This window comes from Arachis hypogaea, chromosome 5 (genome assembly GCF_003086295.3).
Source record: "Arachis hypogaea cultivar Tifrunner chromosome 5, arahy.Tifrunner.gnm2.J5K5, whole genome shotgun sequence".
Taxonomy (NCBI): domain Eukaryota; kingdom Viridiplantae; phylum Streptophyta; class Magnoliopsida; order Fabales; family Fabaceae; genus Arachis; species Arachis hypogaea.
This window is the reverse complement of record NC_092040.1, coordinates 27,845,018-27,867,583: the sequence shown is the minus strand read 5'-3', so window position 1 is coordinate 27,867,583 and position 22,566 is coordinate 27,845,018. Positions and strand designations below refer to the sequence as shown.

Below are 22,566 nucleotides of genomic sequence, written 5' to 3'. Positions count from 1 at the left end.
TGTTTAATATTAAATTTTGTTGGTCCAAAATAATTGCGCACGCATTTAACAATTTAGACAATATTAATTTTTGGTTTTTACTAATAACTTTATTAAATGAAAGAAAAACATAATATAAGCACGAAGGAAAAGGAAATATAAAAATATAATATTAATAGAAGTCATCCTTATGTTTTCAATATATTTTAATCCATTTAATTACACATTAAATTTTGTATGGAAGATAATATTTATTTAGAGGAACTACAAGAGGACAGTTAACGCTAATAACATAAATAAAAACTGAGATTCCTCAATAAAATTGATTATAAACCATCATTCAGATATTAATTAAATCCGAGAGAAAAATTGTGTGTATATGTTACTCAATTTTGTATGTTTAAGTTAATTTTTGATATATTGATGCGATTTTCTCTTCAGTAAATAAACTCCTATTCACAAACTAGAAAACTATAGACAATCATATCCAATTTTGTCAGCCTCTTGAGGAAGTTTTATCTTTAATGTATCCTTAAATTTTCTGACAATGCTTTGAAAATTCTCTCCAAATAAGGGAATTGATGGCAATATATATAACATATGTGCGTCCATAAAGATCGGACAAAGAAGAATCAATGTCTAGGGACGGATCAGAAGAAGCCCAGCCAGTGGTTTTGGAAGCTCACTCGGTAAGTTCTTGGAGGTGGAACCCATTATGACACAGATGAATGTGGAAACATATATGCTTTTATGTGCGTGCTAAACTAAAATTTTAAGAGACTATTATTTATTCATAATAAAATGAGGTAATATATGGAACAGTATATATGTATGTAAATCTTTATCTATATATATCCGCCCACCAAAAATCAACTTCTATAACAACTTCGGTTGGTCTAATAATTACTTTATTAATCCACTTAAATAAGTAAATAAGTATTGGAGATTCGAATTTCATTTTATACGTGTAATAATTCTTAATAACAAACTTTTAAATAGAGTTCAAATACGTGATTGATCTATCGAATTAAAAAATATCATAGAACTAAAAAATAATCGCATACCATTAATAGATTATGAAATGTGAATTCCATTAACATTCATATATCAATTTAATTAACATAAGATTATAAATGGGTCACACAAAATTGAGTGTCATGCAAAATCACTAAAGGTACGAACCTAACATGTGACTCACGGGTATGTACCTACCTATCCATTAACTAGTAGAGGATACTACTGATACCCAACAGGCCATCAGTTTCAGCCGTTTGTTTTGAATAATAGACAGAAGATGAATATAATAATAAGTATATATAACTTTCTGGGAAGATAATAGTCATAAAGACATATACACGTTGGTTTCCATATTGATGATTGGCATTTCGTGGCACGGGACTGACGAATACTAGGCCACTTGGCCACTTGCTTCGTGTTTAATTTCTGAAGTGTGGTAACAAACTAATTAAGCTTCAAATTATGGTAAGCAGTTAATTAATTACTTACGTTCTGTCTTCTACTTGATTTCGTTTTTGTTTTCGATATTGTTTTGATAGCAATCTCTGGCGTGAGGCTCAAAAATTATGGAGACACGGAGAATGCTATGAAATTGTTATGAATGCAAGAAAAAGTCTTGGGAAAAATATAAATATAAATTTAACAAAAACTCATTTTAAATAAATTTTATACTGGGCTTGTTTAACAATACACTTTAGTGTTAGTTAAAATTAGCTGTTATATTATTAAATGTTAATTCTCTAATATTACTTTGAGTAATGTTAGAGAATGAATTTTTTTTACTATCATAAGTCAAAATTTTTAATATTATTTTTTATTTATTTTGAATTTTATATCTGAATCATAAATTATAAAATAGTTCTTTATATTTTCTCTTATTTATATATCTTTTTTATTAATTTAAGTATTTTGAGTAAGTGGATTTAAACTCATAATATTATATTTTTCTCTTAACAACTAAAATTTTTGAAATGAATAATTTTATAATAGAAATATATATGTATCTACATGGTTATTAAAAAGATGAAATTAAAAATCCAAAAATAGAACAGTAATTATTTTAGTATTATATTTTTAAGAAAGAGAAATTATAATAGCCACAATTTTGATAAAACAATAAAGTTTATAATATATACTCAACTATTTTTTTAATTAAACACTACAAAAAAAGAGTTTTAAAATGGCATTTATATTACGGCGGTTTTAAAGAACCGCCGTAATATCCAAACTTTATGGCGTTTTTGGTTGTTGTCGTAATTGACTGTGTATTTAATGGCAGTTCTGGTGATTATGGCGGTTTTGAACCGCCATTATCCCAATATATAAAAGGAAAAAGTGCAATCCCTAACTGAAACACTGTACATATACACACGATGGCTCGCTCAATCTCCCTTCTATCTCTCCCTCGTCCTCGTGCTCAATCCATCGCTACCGCCACTTTCACCCTCCACCATCGCTTCCTCTTCAACAGAATCAAAGGTTCCAAGCCACACACCTTGCTTCCCCATTGTACGACGATAACGGATCTCCTTTCAGATCCCGAATCTTCTCCGGTGACATCTCCTCCGGCGACGACCTCCTTTGGCCACATCTCTTCCCATGGTAATCTCCTCCGGTGATGTCACCTCTAACTTCCTCTCCTTTCCATCCTAGCTCTGCGCCTTCTTTGCCAAAATCCTCAGCGCCTCCCTCAGTGTCTTCTTCGATGACATCTCTCTATTGAAGATCTGTAAATCCAAGCCATCACAAACAGAACAAGCACAACTCTCCCCTGCTTCCTCTGTTTTTCTGTAAGTACTATAGATCTCTCTCATCCTTTCTCTTGTCCCTTCCTTAATTTTTTATTTTATTTTTGCGGTATAACAATATAATTAATTAATATTTGTTCTTGTGTTGCTGGTTCAATTTGATTAATAATTAAGGTTAAGCATGACATCTTAATTGTATGATTGTTAGGGTTTTGAGAGACAGGAATTGTAGCTTATTGTGTTTTGAGCACCATGTGTTTGTTTTTATGTGTGTGTGATGGTTAATGTATCTAAATTGGTACTTTTGTATATCAGCTTCTATTGTGCTTCTAAATTGGTGGTTAACAATCGAATTCTTTTCAGATGTAAATTGTAAAGTACATTCTTTAAATTCTTGATAATTTGTTCTATTTGTTCATGAAGTTGGCAGAAAATTTATGGGAGAAAGCCCTGGTGAGTGTTATTCTTTGGTTATTTATGGCAACACTAACTGTGAGTATTCTTGTCTATCCATATCAAATTTGCTTTAATTCTTCCAAAAAAAGAAAAGAAAAAGTGAATCCATGATTATTGATTTGTTTCCATTCTTACATTATAAATGTTCAATTTTGCTATTCAACCGTTCACTTCTGATAATGATTATGTTCTTTTTCTTTTATTTCATTTGATTTGATATAATTTGGTACTTCTAATGTTGCTTGTAATTTTCAATTTTTCATTGATTCTTAATATGAAAGCTCATGCTTTATATCTTACTATGTGGTGGATTGTTTTGTTGAAAGCTTTAAATTTTGTTTGCATTAAAATTCATTTTTATTTTACTAGCACACAACCTGCTCGATGAAATGCTTCAACTAAATTCTGCCCTTATCAATGCTTTTATGACAGAACTGGAACCTGATTCTCCGGTTATCCAGGTGATAAATATGATCTTCTTAAGAGGTTATTTTGGTTATTTAAAAGTTTACTTTATGTTATCAACTAATGTTTTTTCCATTGCAGTGTGATTATGATCATCTTTAGTTGTCAACTAGTTCATAATGGAGAATAAATTTTCCATTGGGATTTCCTTATTTGTCATGCTTAAGAAACATGTTTAATGTATGAAAACTTATTCTATTGATTTTCAGAGAGAACTGCGGTGAAAAGATGGATGAATTTCTTAAGAGATGCTTCTACCATTCTGGTCAGTATGACTCTCAGGAAAACTTTGCAACACTGGACAAGAAGCTTAAGGAACATGAGGTAATTTTAATTATGGCGCATCATTTTAATTTGTGTCAAGAACTCAAGATCAACATATGAAGGATGCATGAACTTATCCTTTTCTTTTCATTCTATGTATGCTCTTCTAAGCTTTTCTTTCTGATCTTAATTTAGCCATCTGGTTTTTGCTTGTAGAATGGGAAAGCTTCTAATCGCCTGTTCTATCTATCAATTCCTCCAAACATATTCATAGATGCTGTAAAATGTGCCAGTTCATCAGCATCTTCTGGTAATGGTTGGACAAGAGTCATTGTTGAGAAGCCTTTTGGTCGAGACTCAGAATCTTCAGCTGCTTTAACAAAATCGCTCAAGCAGTATCTTCGTGAGGATCAAATTTTCAGGTTTTCTACCTAAACCAATTATGTAATCTACTTTACAAAGGAGCTACAAGTAGATGACTCGTCACTTTACATGTAAGTAATTTTAAGTTATCTGATAACTTTACTTTTAACTAACACATTCTTATTTTGGTCAAAACAATAAATGAGACTCTTTTGGCAGATTTGGGATACAACAGGACAAGAAAGGTTCAATAGTTTAGGTGCTGCATTTTATAGAGGTGCAGATTGTTGTGTTTTGGTGTATGATGTAAATGCACACAACACATTTGACACACTAAACAATTGGCATGATGAGTTCATTAAGCAGGTGTGTACTATTTAGCACCTTTCTAAATGAGCAATACATGAAGATTATATCTTATATGTTTTGGTGTTTGGCCTCAGGCAGATTTGAATGATCATAAAGCATTTCCCTTTGTGTTACTTGGGAACAAGGTTGATGTAGATGGTGGGAACAGTAGAAAGGTATTAAAAAGAGTTTGGGCCTTTGAGATTAATATGCATAGTTTTGAAGTTGAAATCTCATTCAACTTGTTGCAAGTGACTGAGAAGAAAGCTAGGGAATGGTGTGCTTCTAGAGGGAACCTACCATACTTTTGTTTAATTGATACCTGTGTACTAATCTTTTTGTCACTGGCATAGATTCAAGTAGGTGGTTACTGGTTCCCCTTTGTATAAATTAGAAAGAAAACTTGGAAAGGGTGGATTTGGTCAAGTATATGTTGGTCGACATCTTTCTGGTGGAAATTTGAATGAGAGAACTGGACCACCATACGTTAAACTTTTGTTCCCAGGTTGCGTTAAAATTTGAGCATAGAAGTAGTAAAGGATGTAATTATGGACCACCATACGAGTGGCAAGTGTACAAGTGAGTGCTAGTTTTGACCTCTGTATTTTCTCTTGGCTCGGTTTGTGTACCTTGCTTCTTTTCAATCTTTTCCCTCTGCTTGTACAGAATTCTTGGTGGCAGTCATGGTGTGCCTCAAGTACATTACAAGGGCAGGTAAGGTGACTATTATGTTATGGTATGTTTCTGGGTCTTATTCTAGAGCTTTTTGAAACGTTTCAAGCTTATGGAATTTTATATGATGTTGTCCGTAAAGACATCGATTATTTGGGACAGCTTCTGTGGAATTACTGCATTTTAGATGAAGGGCATATAATCAAGAATGCTAAGTCCAAAGTTACACTTGCTGTAAAGCAGTTAAAAGCCCAACACCACTTGATATTGAGTGGGACTCCAATACAGGTTGGTGTGGTGATTTTCTGTTCTCATTAAAGGTAAACATATCATGACTAATTAAATAAACACACTACCTCTTTTTTTTTGTGTGCAGAATAACATCATGGACTTGTGGTCCCTTTTTGATTTTCTAATGCCTGGATTTCTTGGAACAGAGAGACAGGTAAAATTGTGATTCCTTTATCAAGGATTAGGAGTTTGATGCTTGCTTCCTCATTCTTCATAATTAAATTAATTTTTGGCACATGGAAAAACTAGGCTATGTTTATCCATGTTTAAAGGCCAAAGCATGTGGGTGTGTAGCGAGGTATAAAACAATTTTTTGGCCTTATACCTAATATTTTATTCTCTTAAATTGATTTGTTTCTTGATATTAGTTTTGTACTTTTATCCTTTTTCGTCACCACCTTCTCATTTATACCTAATGTCTTTGTTTGATCTTTTGAACTTGTTTTATTTTCCTTTCTTTTTCTCTTGAGGAGGGTCATATATATATGACTTGATGTAAGTAGAAAATAATGAAAGGTTGGTTCCATCATTCATTTTTGTTTTGCAGGTAAAGTCTTATTTTCCTTTCCTCATACTAATTATTACTTATGCTCTACTGATTTGGGACGAAAAGAATTTGAAGAGGCTTAAAAGCAGTGGAAAGTTAAAGAAAGTTCTTTGGAGACTAGGAATTTTGGTGGGTTACTTTTTCAAGCTCATGCCAATGCTATCAGAAATGTTATGATGCCAGAAATCAACTTTTTAGCTCACAACTCATATCCTTTGAGCTTTTTTTTTTTCTGGCATGCCTATGCTAATACTTCTCAAAGTAATAATTAGTGGATATGATTTGCTGTATAGAAGTTATTACTTTTGATTTCTAATACTAAAAAATTATATATTATATTTGATACTTTATTTATGAGTTGTGTAATATTTTGTTTATGGGTTATGATTTTTTGTTATTGTGAAATTTTAAACAAAAAATTATTTGTTTAATGTAAAAATAATAGTTAAAAATGCCTTTTTAAACGATAAAAGATGTCATTTTTATTTAGTAAAAGTAGTTCATGAATGCCGTTTTAAAAAATATGAAATGTCATTTTAATTCGGAAAAAATATCGGTTTTAAACGTCGTATTAACCAATTAAAAAATGCTGTTTTATCTGGAAATAACGGCAGTTTGAACTGCCATTTTAACTAACTAAAAAAATGTCATTTTATCCAGAAATAACGGCGGTTTGAACTGCCATTTTATCCGGAAATAACGGCGGTTTTGAACCGCCATTTTAACCAACCAAGAAAACGCCGTTTTATCCGGAAATAACGGCGGTTTTGAACCGCCGTTTTAACATGTTAAAAAACCGCCGTTTTAACCATGGAAATTGTGGCGGTTTTTTAAAAACCGCCGTAATAACCAAATGGCGCTTAGAATTCAGGCGGTTTTTCTTAACCGTCATTCAAGGTAATAACGGCGGTTCAAACCGCCGTAATAACCCAAAAAAACCGCCGAAATTACCAAGTTTTTTTGTAGTGAAAGAAAAGGGTGTCATTCAACAAAAGGGTTCAGCATTATTTTATACAAGAATTCGTACAAAGACATGAAACGAAAATGATAATTATCTATCTAATTATATCAAAACCCCCAAGTCCTAGAAAACAAGACTTGATGGCTGTGGAGATATTTATTACAAGGAATATTAGGGGACAGTAATTTTAGTATTTTATAATTATCAATTGATCATTAATAATATTTTTAACAGTATGAAATTATATTTAATAACAGAAAATTATTCATTTTTATATTGATAATTAAGTACTGACTAAAAAACATAAATGTCGCTGACCTCTAAATTTTTCTATTTATTATATTATACTAGGTAAATGTCCGGGGGATGCGTAGATTATTGTACCAAATATATAACATTTAACTTTATATATTTGTGTAGAATAAAGACACATATTTTTATTATTCATAATTTTAAAAAAATCTAATAAATAAAAAATATAATTCTAATTTCAATTCAATAAATTATTTTGAAAAACTCCTATGTAATGTATCTTATAAAAAACGAATTCTATATGGTGTCAATTTTATTATATTATATACCCGCAGAAAAATTAAAGGAAATTAGTTACGGTTTTGATCAGTCATACTAATCTCACTGGCTATGGAGCCATCTCACCAACCTAGCTAGCTAAAAGAAACCCTATCAACCTCAAACTTTAAGACAGCAGCTTTATTATAGCTAGACAAATGTACCTACCTTCAGGTTGCAAGTTGCAGCTTTTTTTATTTATTTATTTTATTTATTTTTTTATTTGGAGTGGGCATCCTGCATGCCTGGAATGATAATTTTCCGTTTTTTTTTTTCTTTGGACATATGCACACACACATTTTCCACTCACACACATTAACTCCAGTTATTGCTAGAAGTGGAAATCGATCTTGGGTGTTACTTATTTTTTTTTTTTGGTATTATACGGACTGACGCTCAAGAAAAGAGAAATCTACATACAAACTAAACGGGATAAAGTAATTTCTTTTTCATCATCTTTAAAAATACTTAGAATCTCAGAGAATACTTAGAATCTCAGGAGGAGGTAAGTCCCAAAAAACATAGTCAGTTTCTGAGTTCATACTCAATTTAGCCAGGTAATTAGCACTTCTATTTCCTTTTCTATAAATCTGTACAAAAACTATATTCCACTCTCTTCTCCTTAGTTCATTCACTTTTCTGATTATGTGGTTAGGGTGTCTCCCCAACTCCTTCCTCCCATTCAAGAGACTCACCACTGCCGCAGAATCAATCTCAACAATAATTCTACGAAAACCCATAGTCCAACCTAAACTCAAACCCTTGTATACATCTTGGGTGTTACTTAATTCGAGGCAAACTTATTTTTTTTGGTGATTGCCTCAGCCACGGAATGATAATTTTCAAAAATTAATTTAGAGAGCTAGCTTAGTACTTGAGATTTTTTTTTCTGGTTAACAAAGGGGTCCTGAGGCCTAGTACTTGAGAATTGAGATAGTAAGATCCATATTTGCACAATGGGCCACTTCCAAATAACAGCAAGTTTTCTATCATAGGAGATTTACACACTGGATCAATGAGGTCTTCTAATTAGGGCCTAAAGAGACGTATCCATCTTTCTAAACCTCAAGAGTAAGATCTTCTTTGGAAAAAATATTAGTAAAATAATAAAGAGGATTAATCTCTCACTCTATCTTTTCAATCACTTAAAGAATATAAATTCTGACTTCAAATAGAGAAAGAATATAAAAGAACAAAATCAACGTGTTGATAATGGGACTGGAACTACCAAATTCAATCACTGGTTGGTTCGGTTTAGGCTAAAAAATTTATTGTAAAAACCTATCAAAATAATCAAAACGACTGAATGGATACAGTTTTTTTTAATCAAAAAACCAATTAAAATTTTAAGTTTGAAAAAATTATATATATAATATTTTATTATAATCGATTAAATCTTGATTAAATTTTTAAAATTTTAAATACTTAATTTTATCAATTTAATGGTTACATGAATTTTCATAATCTTACTAAAATAAGGAGAAAATTAAAGAGACTGAGAGAGAAATAAAAAAAAAAAGAAAAAGGAGATACGAGAAAATAACGGAATTTGGTAAAAGATTAAAAGACATAATAAAAATTGACATGCATAATTGCATATTGTTGGATTAATAGGTGTTTGTGGGTTACTTGAAATATCAGGATCTACAGTTTTTTGGTTAGTAAGTTTTACGATTTTTGGTCTGGTGAATAGTGGAATGACCTACAAAGATATTTCGATGGTCAAGTCAAAATTGATTTCAGAGATAGGATTTTAGGGGATGTGTGTAATGTACTTGAGGAAGCCTACGGCTCCCCTTTATATAGGTTTGGTCATCTTCTCTTATCTTCTAGTCACTTGAGATATAATTGATATTTGAATTTGAATATTAGTTAGTGGTCCGGTAATTTGATAGGCGGTGGGATCTTAGGTCTGCAAGAGATGATCTAACTTCTGGGCCGAGTCATTGTTGGGCCGTAGTGGTTGGAACTCGGGTCCATAATAGTGCCTCTAAACATGGCGGTCTGGTATGGACGATGACACATTTCTATGGGCCCAAATCTTTGCTGCCTGGCTAAGTCGGCTAGTAGTGAGCGGTCACATGAGGGCTTCTGACCCTAATGATCGTGCATGCACTCTTTGATGTATACACATCATGTTGTGTTTTCTATATTTTTTCATATAAAAAATCAATGTATAATTCTTAATTATAGTGTTTTAGTACCTAAATTTCAATTATGTTTGCATGCAAAAAATCATTAAACATTAGTTGATTTTATGTTCATTCATGAACATGTAAGCTAAGATTGATGCACTTGTGTACATTGGGTACTTTTGTGACTATAAGAACTAAATTTTTTGCACTTATGTACACTAATTCATCTTGTAGTTATTCGTTAGATTATGAACCAAGATTTGATGCACTTAAGTTTAATGATTTTTAGGAGAATGATAATGAAGAATGATCTGGGATTTAAGGTGCTCAAAGATGAAATTTATGAAGCAAAGAAAAGTTTATGAAAATTTTGCAATCTGACCTTCTCACCTTTAAATATAGATAACTTGAGCTATAAAATTTCAAATGAGATGATTCTAGTAATGTCAATAGAAATTAGACTTCAAGAGCTTTTTAACCATATATAACACTTTAAAGTGGACACTGGATTTGAGGTTGCAATTTACCCTGAAAAACACAAGGTGAGCATAGCACCAGCATGGAAGGCGCCAGCTGACCTCTTCACATTCTAAGGAAAATAACTTGAGCTAAAGAAATTAAAAGAGAATTGAGTGAATCAACCCTATGCATCAACTAATGCAATCCCATGAATTAATTTAAATTCTGAAAGATATAATAACTTGTAAGATAATAGATAATAAAAGGTAAAAATATAGAATTGAGCAATCGAACCCCTCACTAGATGTGAGCTTTTTTTGGACGAAAATTTCAAGCGAAATTTATTCCGTATGAATGACTTTTTTATTTCAGACAAATTTGAGACAAATGTTGAACAACTTTTAGTGGAGACATTGGAATAATATATTATGTCCTAAATTTGTCTAAATTTTGTCCCAAATTTTGGCGCCAAATTTTTTTTGGATGGCGCCAAAATTTTCATACAGATTAGCAACATATTTTGGACAAAAACTATAATTCGTCTGTATTCCATCTGAATATGTGCAATAATTTCAGCAGATTTGGGACGCATTTTAAAAAATGTTAATTCTATCCCAAATTTGTCTATAATTAGTCTTAAATGCTTTTACTATAGCTTACCCTTTGAAGTAGCTAAAATTTTTTCCCGCAAATTTGGGATGAAAATAACATTATTTGTAAATTTTGTTTGAAAGTGCATCAGTTTTCAAATGAATTTCAAATGTTTATTGAAAAATTTTAACATTTAGTATAAAATATTGTTTATATTTTAAATTAGTCTATTTTCTTAAATTTATTCTTTTAATTATTTACGTTATAATAATTTAAAATTTAAGACAAAGTGTATCTAAAAGAATCACATATATAAAAACTTAAAAATAAATTATAACAAATCTTTTAAAAAAATAATACAAATAATAAATAAGAATAAAAAAATTACGTAAAATAAAAAAATCGTATACTTTTTTCATATAAGATTAAGATATATTAAAAATTAAAAAAAATACAAATGAATACATCAAAGGCTTTTTGGCATCCAACTCTTCATCTTCATCACAGCTATGAAAACCATCGCACCTAGCCCTCTCTCCAAACCCTTCATCTTCATTACTGTTGAGAACCTTTATTACTGCTAAGAACCCTTGCACTCAGTCCTCTCTCCGACCCCTATCTTGCAGGCCTCCGTCGCACCTCCTCTGTCGCAACCCTCGCACCCTACCTGCAAGACTCCTCCTCAGACTCGCAACCTCGCACCCTCTCTCACAACCCTCTATCGGTACTGCTCCATCGGCATTGCTCCGTCGTCACTGCTCTGTCGGTGTACTTTGCATCGGCGTGCCCTTTTTCAATCGGCGCTGTCTGTCGTAAACCCTAAACACCAAAGACATTGTTGCTTATCTCTCAATCGGTGCTCAACCGTCACTGCCTATCCCTCAATTGGCGCTCAACCCTCGCTATGAATAGTACAAGGTAACTATTTCTTCCCTCTGTTTCTCTGTTCTTATGATAAGGGCCATTATTTTGGTTCTCTGGCTGTAAATCCATAGTTGTAAGAACCGGACCAAACTGACTGATTTGACCGAAAAATCGATGAACCGATCAAGTAACCGATCCGGTTGAGATATCTGCCCGAAGAAGGAAAAGAACCAATGATAACCGGTTTGAATCAGATGGTTTTGATAAAACTGGTCAACCGGCGGTTTTAAATAACCGGCCAGTTCGTTTTGCTTATATATATATATATCAAGGTTCTGAAAACCAGACCGAACCGACCGGTTCGATCGGGATAACCGGAAATCGGTATTTAGCCGGTCCGGATAACTCTTAGAATCGTCTTACAAAAAACTGGTAGAAAAATCGGCCAAACCGGATATTAACCGGCAAACCAGGTAAACCAGTCCGGTTTTTCAAATCAATGGTTTTTCATTATCCATCAAAACGGCGTTGTTTTGACCCCGAGAAAAAAAACTTACTGTACTAGTGACCCACCCACCCAACCCATCCATTTCCTCTTCCATTTTCGAACCCTAACCCATAGCTGCCCTAATTTCCTCTTCCATTTTTGAACCCTAATCCGGCAACAAGCTCCACAGTCGACGCCGGTAAAGAAACTCCAACGGGCAGAAGGAACTCCTGGTCACGGATCGAAGCTTCTGTCAGCGGCATCGTCATCTAGTCGTATGAACGCTGGAGCTTCTGGCGTCGGTGTCGTTTGGTCGCCCTGGTCGTCGGCGTCGTCGTTCTGGTCGTCCTGGAACTCAGGCTTTCTTGCTCTCTGCCACAGTGAGTTCTTGGGTTTTTGAATTAATTTTTTTATTTTGTTAATTAACTATATGAATTGTTTGTTGGAAGATTGTTAGTTCAATTGTCTTGTTAATTATATGAATTGATGGCTTGATGCAGAGTTCTTCTTCTGCTTTTCAGTTTTTTTTATTTTGTTAATAATATGAATTAATCATTCTGTAATTCTGAATTTGTTTAATATAAATTTGATATAAGTACAATTTTGGATTCTGGATTTTGAATGCCATATAGAATTGATACAATTTTGGGACTCTGGATTTCGAATGCTACATTGACTTTTGCTAAATATAATTCTGGATTTTAAATGCTGTATGAATTGATATAATTCCAAGGAAAATATTTTCTCAGATCTTTCTTTTCTTATACAGAGCCAACAATGCATATGATGTATCAAGTTATTGCTAGAGAATTGAATTAAAATTCAGTTTCTGTTTAAAGTTTTGCTTCTGCTGCTTTTTATGCTGTTATTTTAAATCTTTATGTTTCATGTAGGCCTAGAAAAGTTCAGGTACCCACATTGATGCTCATTTGTGTCAATAGCATCAAAATGGTCCTTTAATAATCAATTTTTTGTTCATCAAGGACCAATTTTATGTTTTTGAGGTCTAATTTTATGGAGAAATGTAACAGATTGATAGTGAAGAGACAACTAGATGTCTCATATATCTTTGGGACTAATTTGACCATTTTAGTAATATATATAAATTGATGATCAATTTGATGTCAAATGCATATTCGAAGGACCAAATAAACTTTTAACTATTTGAAGGGCTTACTCATGTTTTGAGCTGAACTCCTTTTGTTTATTTATTTATTCTTTTTAATGTATTACCTTAATGTCGTGTATGACATTGGGACATAACGGTTTGTTGTTGCATTGCAATCACAGCTAAAGAACATAGCTTACTATGCTTGTGTTAGAATGAGAAATTTGTCATCTTTAATTTTAAGGGTTAATGATGCTTGCTGCAGAAAAGTTTCATTTTGATTATTTTGGGTGTTTCTTTACTTTGGCTACTTCTTGTTGTTGGATCCAAATTTACAGACATATCACTTTTGTTTTGGCTGCAAACTTTATATATACAAGTGGTACGTTTACAAAGAGAAAAGGTTTGCTGAGGTTGGTATCGAATTGGAAGAACAAGAAAACTTTGGTAACTTCTATTAATTAATTAATAGGAAGTAATATACATCACAACGTAACTTTCTCTCCAAATTCAACTGTCTTCTTTTTTCTTTTTTTCATTTTTCCCCAATAACCGTTGGTGCTTGTATTACTATGCTAAAAATAAGAATATCTTCAAGTTAAATTTAAGTGCCAGCGTTATTATTTGCCATGTATGTAAACTCGTAACCATAGTTTCTATGTGTATATATAAAGCATGTGGGATAGAGAAAATAGAAAAAAAGAAATGGTGAATAGTTTGTTCTAGAATTAAAGAATCTTGTTTAATTTGTACTCATCTAGCATTTTGTATTTTGTTTTCTTTCAAATGAATTAGTGAGCCTCGCCAAAATTTATTGGATAATGCCTAGCAGAGAATCATATGTACACCATGTGATATAATAGGACAAAAACATTATTGTATATTAACTTCTATTACTAGTACAACATCATTAGACAAGATAGATAAGATACACACTTCTGTCTTCGTATTAGAAATTGATAGAGCAGTTGAAGCATTTGACTTTTTATAGTATTATTTATGCGTCCAAGTTCTTATCTTGATGGTATCTAATATAATTGGTATTCATTCATGGTATCTTGTAGTTACTTGATCACATTGTTATTCAAGGGGAAAACTCTTAAATATATTGATATGTTTTTTTTTCACATTCACATTGGATATTCCATAAAGATTGATGAACATTTATGTGATTTCTTCAGGAGAAAGATAAGGTAAGGCTGATGCAGAAAACTGGTCTGTAATTAAAGCAGATCAGAGGAAGAGGAATTGGCACAGCAATCCTTCTTTTTCTACTGTCTTAAAGAGCAAGTGCAAAAGGTATTTTCTAAATTTGAGTCAAGAGCTATGATCTAACTTAGTTGGTGCATCTTATTATGGTAAGCTTTTACGAAAAATAAGCTCAAAATAAATCAGTTATATATATATATATATATATATATATATATATATATATATATATCTCAAAATAAATCCAATTTTGATGTGAGTAAAATAATCTAAAATTTTTACACAGTTTTTACACAGTTGCTCAATTACAATTGTTCTCATTCATACAATTAATGTAAAAAAGTAGTTTACTTTTGCTAGGTGACTTTACCTAATTGAATGCATGTCTAAAATTGCATAACCTGAAAGTGCATTAAAGTTAAACTTTATAAATATGTCCTTGTGTGAGAGATTTTATTTTTGATATTAAAATTTTATGAGAGCAATATTTATACAATAATAAGTTTTTTCTGGATCGCATCTGCAATGCCACAAAATAAATTAAGAGGATACAAATGAAGTGAAATGATTGGCTCACTTGTAACAGAATCGATCTTGTGGATTGTAATGTTATTATTATCTATCTTGTTTCAGATTTTGTTTATTAGACTTGGGAGGAGTTCAATTTGATTTCTTTTAAATTAAGAGGATACAAAACTCTTACCACTAATGCTTTCTTTTATTGTCACAATTTGATTGGAAAATGACAACAATGATAGCAAAGGGTTGCAGTGAAGGCAAAGCGTCTCGAGTTTTATATGTGTCTGGTGAAGAGGTTAGCTTTTATTGGGTTTCTTTCCTGCATCCTGGTATTGTAGTTTGGGATAATATTTGATTTCTCTGATGTGGGCACTGAAGTTTAACATTTGATTTGTGACTGTACTTTGAGTTTAGAGTCAGTTAACCTTCTCTAATTTGGTTGCATTTATTTTGTTTTGTGTCATGTAACAGAGCCTTGAGAAAATTGGTAACAGAGCAGAACGCTTTAGGATTAAATCAGATATATATTTATATTCAAGTACTGATATTGAGGTGAAAATTTGGATTTTTTTATTAGTTTTGCTGCTAGCATTCTTCTTGCTATATTATTTTCTGTTTTATACATGGATTTTTGTTGAAGTTATTGTCTGGGTCCTATTAAGCGATTATTTTATGTAATAGCCTTAACTTGCGAGAACAGTATGGTGAAGTCTAAATACTTGTATGCTTTTTTATTTAATTTAGTTTTCAGGACATATTGAAGAAAGCTCAGCTTCTTTTTCCTCGTGTTATGGTTGTTGATTCAATACAAACTCTTGATCCTATTAGCACTGCTAGTAGTTTTCCTTTAACTCTATTAACACTTTTCTTTTTCTATCATTTGCCAATGTCTTTCAATTTAACATTTTGTTTTGATTTATGTATTCTCCAGTGGTCAGAGCAAAATGTTAAGTTGAATGATGTTGAGCACAAGTTAAAAGATCAAGGACGTCAACTAAAGGTTCAACAGAAAAGAATTGGTTCTTCTAAAAAGACAATTCATCTTTGTATAAAAAGTTGAATCTCTCACTTCCTTCAACCTTGTCTGATCCTGCAGAAGATGAGTTTGGGACAGGCTCTAGTGATGATGACAATGATAACATAAGTGATTGATGTCAAGAGTACATGTTTTTTCTGATTTAGATTAAGAAATTTTTAGGTGAATTAGTTAGTATATTTTATTTTATTCATGATATTTGACCTTTTTAAAGGCTTTCTTTGTTTTAGTTTAAGTATTTTTTTTCTTATTTTAGTTTGATTATATTTATGGACAAAAGTATTTTAATAATAAATATTTTTTAACTCTTTTATGGTAATTACTTTTTTCATGACTTTATTATGTGTTTATAATTTCGATGATGTAATATGAAAAAAATGATTATGATGGTCTTAATATAGAAAGTAGATCGAATACCATTTATTTTCTAAAATATTTATATAATAAATAGCAAATTATTTTGTATGAAAATTGTTTGAAATATTATATTAAATTTGTAAAAAATTTGTGCGAAAATAATTTTTTGTTTTGTATGAAATTTGTTTTAAATACGTAAATTCTTTTAAATTAAATTTGTCTGAAATTTAATTGAAAAGAAATATTTGATTTGTCTAAAATTTGTTCGAAAAAAATTTGTTATATTTGACTAAATTCGTTAGAAATTTGTTTGAAATAAAATATATTTTTGTTTGAAATTTGTCTAAATTGAAATATTTTTACGTTTGAAATTTGTCTGAAATACATTGTTTTTATGTTGGCTAATCTGTCTAAAATTCGTCTAAAATATATCATAATAGTTAGAAATCTAGCAGATAAATGCCTGTTCGAAATTTGGCACAAAATCCTCTGAAAAAAAATTTTAGACGAAATTTCAGACAAAATGTAAATTAGCAACAAGGTTTTTTGGGATAAAAAAATTCGTCCCAATTTTGTTTTAAAAAAAATTTTGTCTGTAATTTGTTCAAAATTTATTTTAATTTTGTCTCAAAATTCGTCCGAAAAAAATCCTATTTCTAGTAGTGCAATTGCTATATTGAGTTAGCCCTTTATACATATATATTTTCTTGAAAATTGATTTGTTTTAACCAAGTAGATACTAATAAATACAAGTAGATAGATATATAGATATAGATAAAATAGGTATACATAGTTTACTTTCAATAAATATTGAATATCCCTTGATTTTATCTTTCTTGATGTTTAGCATTAGAACATGCTATTGTTTAAGTATGGAGAGGTTGATAAACTCCTATTTATGATGATTTTTGGATAGAAAAATGTGGAGTTTATCAACTTATCTTACATTTATTCATAGAAAATGTATAATTTTGTAAATTTCTCCTAATTGTGCTTAATTATAAAAAATATTATTTTTATGCTTGAAAATTGTCAAATTTAATTCACTTTTATTTCATTCAATGCCTTGATATATTTGTTTGAGTGATTGAAGGTTTAGAAGGTAAGGATGGCTTGAAGAAATGAAGAAAAAACATGCAAAAGTGGAGAATTCATGAAGAAATAAAGATTGGAGATTTTCATGGTTATGCATACTATGCATGCCTTATTTAGTTTTACTTATTAGTTTCTTTATTTTTTTTCAATTTTAGTTTACGGACACTTGTTCGAATTCTAATTTTTCTTTAATACAATTTTATGTTTTCATGTTTATTGTTGCTTCTTTTAGTTGTTATTATTGCCTTATTTAAATTTGGTAGCTATGATTTTTATTAGTTCTTACAATTTATGATATTTTTATTTTATGCCTTCCAAGTGTTTTGTTGAAATACCTTCTTTGATTTTAGAGTAGATTTTGTATTTTTGGTTTGGGATTGAGGATTTAGGTGACCTTTATAACACCCTACCATACAGAGTCTTATGCTTAAGTCATAATTCAGAGATGGCAAGGTATTACGACCTCTAAAAATAAAAAATTTAGTACGTATAGTAGTATGAATGATTGATTATAACTAGGAGCCTTTGTAGAAAAAGGGGTAAACAAAAATCGCAACTCAAAAGCGCAACACTCCGATCGATAACGTAACGAACAAGGATAAACCAACGCGAGATTATATATATATATATATATATATATATATATATATATATATATATATATACAAAGGAGTGTCAAAAACAGGAATATCAAGACTCAAAATTCGGCTGCGAAGATAACCGGTCCGAGTATAGCAATATATACATATGATAAAATAAGAAAAACCCCAAAGGAAAACCCAAAGGGACACAAATACAGAAACCTATTCTCCAAAATCTCCCATAAGAGGAGTCATCACAGTTTGTATTATTTAGTGGAGATAAAAGTATCTAAATAAAACATATGAATCAAAACAGAGTCCCAAGAACAAAGGATCTTCGCTAATCCAGAAGTCTCCAGCATGCCTCAGCGAGCAACCTCACGTCCTGCATCTGAAAACCACAAAATCCGTATGGGTGAGAACCAGAGGTTCCCAGCATGGTAACAGCTTCCACATATATAATATATAATAATAGAGGAAAGCCGAAGGCAATCCTAGAACTTCCTCCAGATAATTCAAAGCTTATAAACAAGCTAAACCATAAAGGGTATCTGACTAAAGATCCTTCAGTCTAACTAATACTTTCCTTTCCAATTCCTTTAGACCTCCCAACCACCAGCAAGAGTATAATATAGCAAATACAGTTATATCAGACAAGAGATATACAAATAGGAACAAGTAAGGCACTTAGACAAATAGCAAGTAATATGCAGTCAAATAGGCAAATGTCAATCAATTCACATAGTATGCATATGATGAATGTCTGTCCCTAGTGGCTGATGATATCATCTGTCGGTTATAGAGCCAACCCGACAAGTCCTGGTAGCTAACCATTGGACTGTTCCTCTGTCGCGCATCCCCAACTCGAGTTATACTCATCATAAACTTGATCATAATCATGATCTATATCCATCACCTTCACTGGTGAATATTTACGGGGGCGAGCTCATCCGGAGCTTTCATAGTGCTCGGCCACCCTTACGACATAGGGTCAAAAGAGTTTCGAGTCTCAACCTAGAGCACGTGATGGCTAGCCACTGCTTCCTTCTAGGGAACTCTCATCTCCAACAGTGGAAGTACAACATTCACAATTCATTCAACAGCATATATGCATTTATACATAGCCATAATCATGGCTCCGCCATAACACGGCAATAATCTAGCCATCCGGCTCACGGTTAAATCCATAACCAGCCATTCGACTCACGGTTAAATCCATAACCAACAATTTCATTAACAATTACGGCCTTTCGGCCCATGGCATAACAAGCACTTCCACCACCATCCTCCGCCTCTCACATAATCATCATTGATCCTCATTGATCATTCATTTCTCCCTTGCTTCACTCGCAAGTTACCACATCTCATAGCTCCTTTTTCTAATAGCTAGGCATATCATAATGATTTAAGACATAAGTGGTGAGATCGGAGACTTAGAAGTATGAGATTTGGCTTTTAAAACTCAAAAATCAACTTTGGGATGAAAACAGGGCCACGCGTACGTGCACTCCACGCGCACGTGTGGATGGCCACCAAACTCATCAACGCAGATGTGTCATGCACGCTAACGCGTGGATTGAAAATTAGCCAATCGACGCGCACGCGTCAACAACGCGTACGCATGGGTGCTCTCGTGCCCAAGGCACAAAACTGGCACAACTCTCTGGAAAATGACTGGGCATTGGGTGCAGCACATTCGGCGCAACCGCGCACATCACGCGCACACGTGGATGGCGCTTTCTAAAAGAACGGCGCGTACGCACCAAGTGCGCCTACGCGCGGAGGGGTCATTCTGCTAAAAATTTTCAAAGTTAAAAGCTGCAGAATTCACAGATTCAACCCCCAATCTTCCAACGGACATAACTTTCTCATTTTAAATCGTTTTTCACCCGTTCTTCGAACGGCATGGACATCCCGGATCCAATTTCATTTCTAAACAGATTTGGCACAAAACAGAGATCTATAGTCCAAGTTATATCCCGTCAAAGTATGCCCAAAAAACCATATTTTTCATACAAAACCACAAAGTGCCATTTTCAAAACAAGCCATTTTCAACTCTTTTCAAAATCAATCAAACATGCCAATTTCATCCATTTTCTTTGAAATCAATCAAAATATATCAAATTCAACATCAAGCCTCCTCAACTCACACATTGACACTTTACTACAATTCACCAAAATCACTATCCCATCATTTTAACCCACTTCACCCAAGTGGCTCAAACTCAAACACATTGACATATCATATACTCTTCCTCATGCCAATTTTCAACAACACCAATTCCAATTAACCATCATTGTACATAATCAATATCATACTCACCATCAACATGGTTTCACCCACAATTCAACCATAATCAACCATCAAGCATATATCACAACATGCATATTTCTCATACATCATACCATCAAGGCATTAATAATCATCATCACATATATGACCACATCATATATATCAACCATTCAACAACATCAACAATTCAATGCCTATCTTAGGGTCTCTAGCCTAAGTATTTCCTACCACATTACATATTAGATACGGGAAACTGAGACCATACCTTAGCCGATTTCCCAAGCTCAACCGGAGCACTTTCAAACCACTTTTTCCTCAAGCTCTCAAGGCCTCAACACCTCCAAGAACAGAATTTTCACCACAAACCCTTTTCAAGCTTTTCAATATCACCAATCAAGCTCCAATATTCACATATACACAACCTAAGCCACAATCATCACACCCATACACAACATCTCAAAACCCAAACATCATAGAACCAAAAATTACACTAGGGTTGAGAATCTTACCATAACCAAGGTCCAAGGAGACAAGATTAGCCTTCTCCTTCAAGAGAGTTGGGTCCTATAACATCAAAGAGCCTAAAGTCTCAACATTTTTGCTCATGAAACTCGAAATCAAGGCTAGAAATTCGAAGAGTAAAACGTGACTTATCTCAAGATTAATTGTATGGGTTTTGTAGAGCTCTCTGCAGTGAACGCGTGGCCGCAAACGGTGCGGCAATCGGAGCTCTAGATCAAAAGTTATGGTGGTTTGAAGATCAAGTGAGAGAAAGAACTTGAGAGAGTGTTCTTCCCTCCATGGCCTCCATTTCAGCGTGTTTAGTGTCTCAAATGAGGAGAGAGAGTGCTGAAAACTAGAGTTTTGGTTTAGTTATGTTGGGCCAAGGGTCCACTTTGGATCCGGTTGGCCCGGTTTGGCCCGTTCGGTCCAATCTTGGTCTGAATTCTATAAAATTGGTACCGAAATTCTCGTCTCAATCTCCTCTATCACATTTAACCACAAAAATCACATTTTAGGTTTTCTAGAATAAATTCTCATTTATGGGTTAATTAGCCGTTAATTAACCGGGTCTTACATTCTACCCACCTAATTGGAAATTTTGCCCACAAAATTCAAATGCAATTACCTGAGAATAAGTGCGGATAATCCGTTCGCATCTCCGACTCAAGTTCCCAAGTGTGTTCCTCAACACTGCCTCGACTCTAAGCCACTTTGACTAATTAAACCTTCTTTCCACGCAACCGTTTGATACTAGTATCATCAATTCTGACCGGAGCCACCGGAAGCGTCAAATATTCTCTTAACTGAACCAATTCAGGTTCCAACACATGGCTAGCATCAGGAGTGTACTTCTGAAGCTGCGACACGTGAGACACGTCGTGCAGGTTTGAAAGATGAGGTGGTAGAGCCATCCGATATGCCACCGGTCCAACCCTCTCCAGGATTTGAAATGGACCAATGTATCGAGGATTCAACTTCTTTGCTTTAATCGCCCTACCTACTCCCGTAGTCGGAGTAACCTTAAGGAAAACATGGTCTCCTTCCTCAAATTCTAATGGCTTTCGCCTCTGATCGGCATAACTCTTTTGACGACTCTGCACCGCAAGCATCCTATCTCGGATTTTCTTGACTTGTTCAGTGGTCTCAGCTATCATTTCCGGCCCCAACAAACCTTTCTCCCCAACTTCATACCAACATAGTGGAGATTGACATTTCCTCCCATATAAGGCCTCATACGGAGCCATTCCGATGCTCGCATGATAACTATTATTGTATGCAAACTCCACTAATGGCATATACCGATCCTAACTCGCCAGTTGGTCTAAAACACAAGCTCTTAACATATCCTCTAGTGTTTGGATCGTCCTCTCGGATTGACCATCTGTTTGAGGATGGTAAGCTGTGCTCAAGCTTAATCAGGTTCCAAAAGCTTTCTGAAATGCACCCCAAAACCTTGAAGTGAAACGAGGATCTCTATCAGAGATTATGGTAGTAGGTACACCATGAAGTCTCACAATCTCCTTTATGTATAACCGTGCTAGCTCCTCAAGGGTGTAAGTCATCCGAATGGGTAAAAAGTGAGCTGACTTTGTCAGTCGGTTCACAATCACCCAGATAGCATCAAAACTAGCCCTAGTCCTTGGCAA

The 22,566-nt window shown here is 33.2% G+C and overlaps 2 protein-coding genes and 1 long non-coding RNA gene across 61 annotated transcripts; 2 read left to right on the top strand and 1 right to left on the bottom strand.

The window, feature by feature from the left end:
- Window positions 1-2,275: 2,275 nt before the first annotated feature.
- LOC114924003 (TATA-binding protein-associated factor BTAF1) lies at window positions 2,276-6,504 on the top strand. Of its 50 annotated transcripts, none has more exons than XM_072236945.1 (11): window positions 2,276-2,786; window positions 3,168-3,236; window positions 3,570-3,661; window positions 3,875-3,989; window positions 4,146-4,423; window positions 4,512-4,658; window positions 4,736-5,219; window positions 5,307-5,354; window positions 5,455-5,600; window positions 5,689-5,757; window positions 6,151-6,504. In XM_072236945.1, the coding sequence occupies exons 7-11, from the start codon at window positions 5,189-5,191 to the stop codon at window positions 6,325-6,327; spliced, it is 471 nt and encodes a 156-aa protein (XP_072093046.1). In that variant the 5' UTR covers window positions 2,276-2,786; window positions 3,168-3,236; window positions 3,570-3,661; window positions 3,875-3,989; window positions 4,146-4,423; window positions 4,512-4,658; window positions 4,736-5,188; the 3' UTR covers window positions 6,328-6,504. The 50 variants fall into 49 exon arrangements, 35 of the variants coding, with proteins under 35 accessions (XP_072093046.1, XP_072093047.1, XP_072093073.1 ...); XM_072236949.1 differs by having other exon boundaries at window positions 2,294-2,786; window positions 3,168-3,197; window positions 3,633-3,661; XR_011881952.1 differs by having other exon boundaries at window positions 2,298-2,786; window positions 3,168-3,197; window positions 5,475-5,600.
- A 5,773-nt stretch (window positions 6,505-12,277) lies between these two features.
- Window positions 12,278-16,408, top strand: LOC112801040 (uncharacterized). Of its 10 annotated transcripts, none has more exons than XR_011881937.1 (6): window positions 12,278-12,597; window positions 14,507-14,624; window positions 15,293-15,348; window positions 15,525-15,605; window positions 15,798-15,846; window positions 15,985-16,408. XR_011881937.1 is itself a non-coding variant. In XM_025843562.2 (6 exons), exons 2-6 carry the CDS (start codon window positions 14,681-14,683, stop codon window positions 16,111-16,113), a joined length of 318 nt encoding a protein of 105 aa, XP_025699347.1. In that variant the 5' UTR covers window positions 12,278-12,597; window positions 14,507-14,680; the 3' UTR covers window positions 16,114-16,408. The 10 variants fall into 10 exon arrangements, 1 of the variants encoding a protein (XP_025699347.1); XR_011881936.1 differs by having other exon boundaries at window positions 15,798-15,889; XR_011881935.1 differs by having other exon boundaries at window positions 15,168-15,348.
- A 1,823-nt stretch (window positions 16,409-18,231) lies between these two features.
- Window positions 18,232-21,262, bottom strand: LOC140184568 (uncharacterized). The gene is made up of 3 exons (XR_011881638.1): window positions 20,926-21,262; window positions 20,682-20,838; window positions 18,232-18,513 (listed from the first exon to the last, which is right to left on the bottom strand). It is a non-coding gene; the product is annotated as an uncharacterized lncRNA (long non-coding RNA).
- Between the last annotated feature and the right edge of the window lie 1,304 nt (window positions 21,263-22,566).

Excerpts from the sequence above, each read along its gene's own strand:
- LOC114924003 (XM_072236946.1), top strand. The coding sequence starts at position 5,189 with ATGGACCACCATACGAGTGGCAAGTGTACAA. Across the intron at positions 5,220-5,306 it reads TACGAGTGGCAAGTGTACAA|AATTCTTGGTGGCAGTCATG; the intron begins GTGAGTGCTAGT and ends CTGCTTGTACAG. Across the intron at positions 5,355-5,454 it reads CAAGTACATTACAAGGGCAG|ACATCGATTATTTGGGACAG; the intron begins GTAAGGTGACTA and ends TTGTCCGTAAAG.
- LOC112801040 (XM_025843562.2), top strand. Across the intron at positions 15,349-15,524 it reads TATATGTGTCTGGTGAAGAG|AGCCTTGAGAAAATTGGTAA; the intron begins GTTAGCTTTTAT and ends GTCATGTAACAG. Across the intron at positions 15,606-15,797 it reads ATTCAAGTACTGATATTGAG|TTTTCAGGACATATTGAAGA; the intron begins GTGAAAATTTGG and ends TATTTAATTTAG.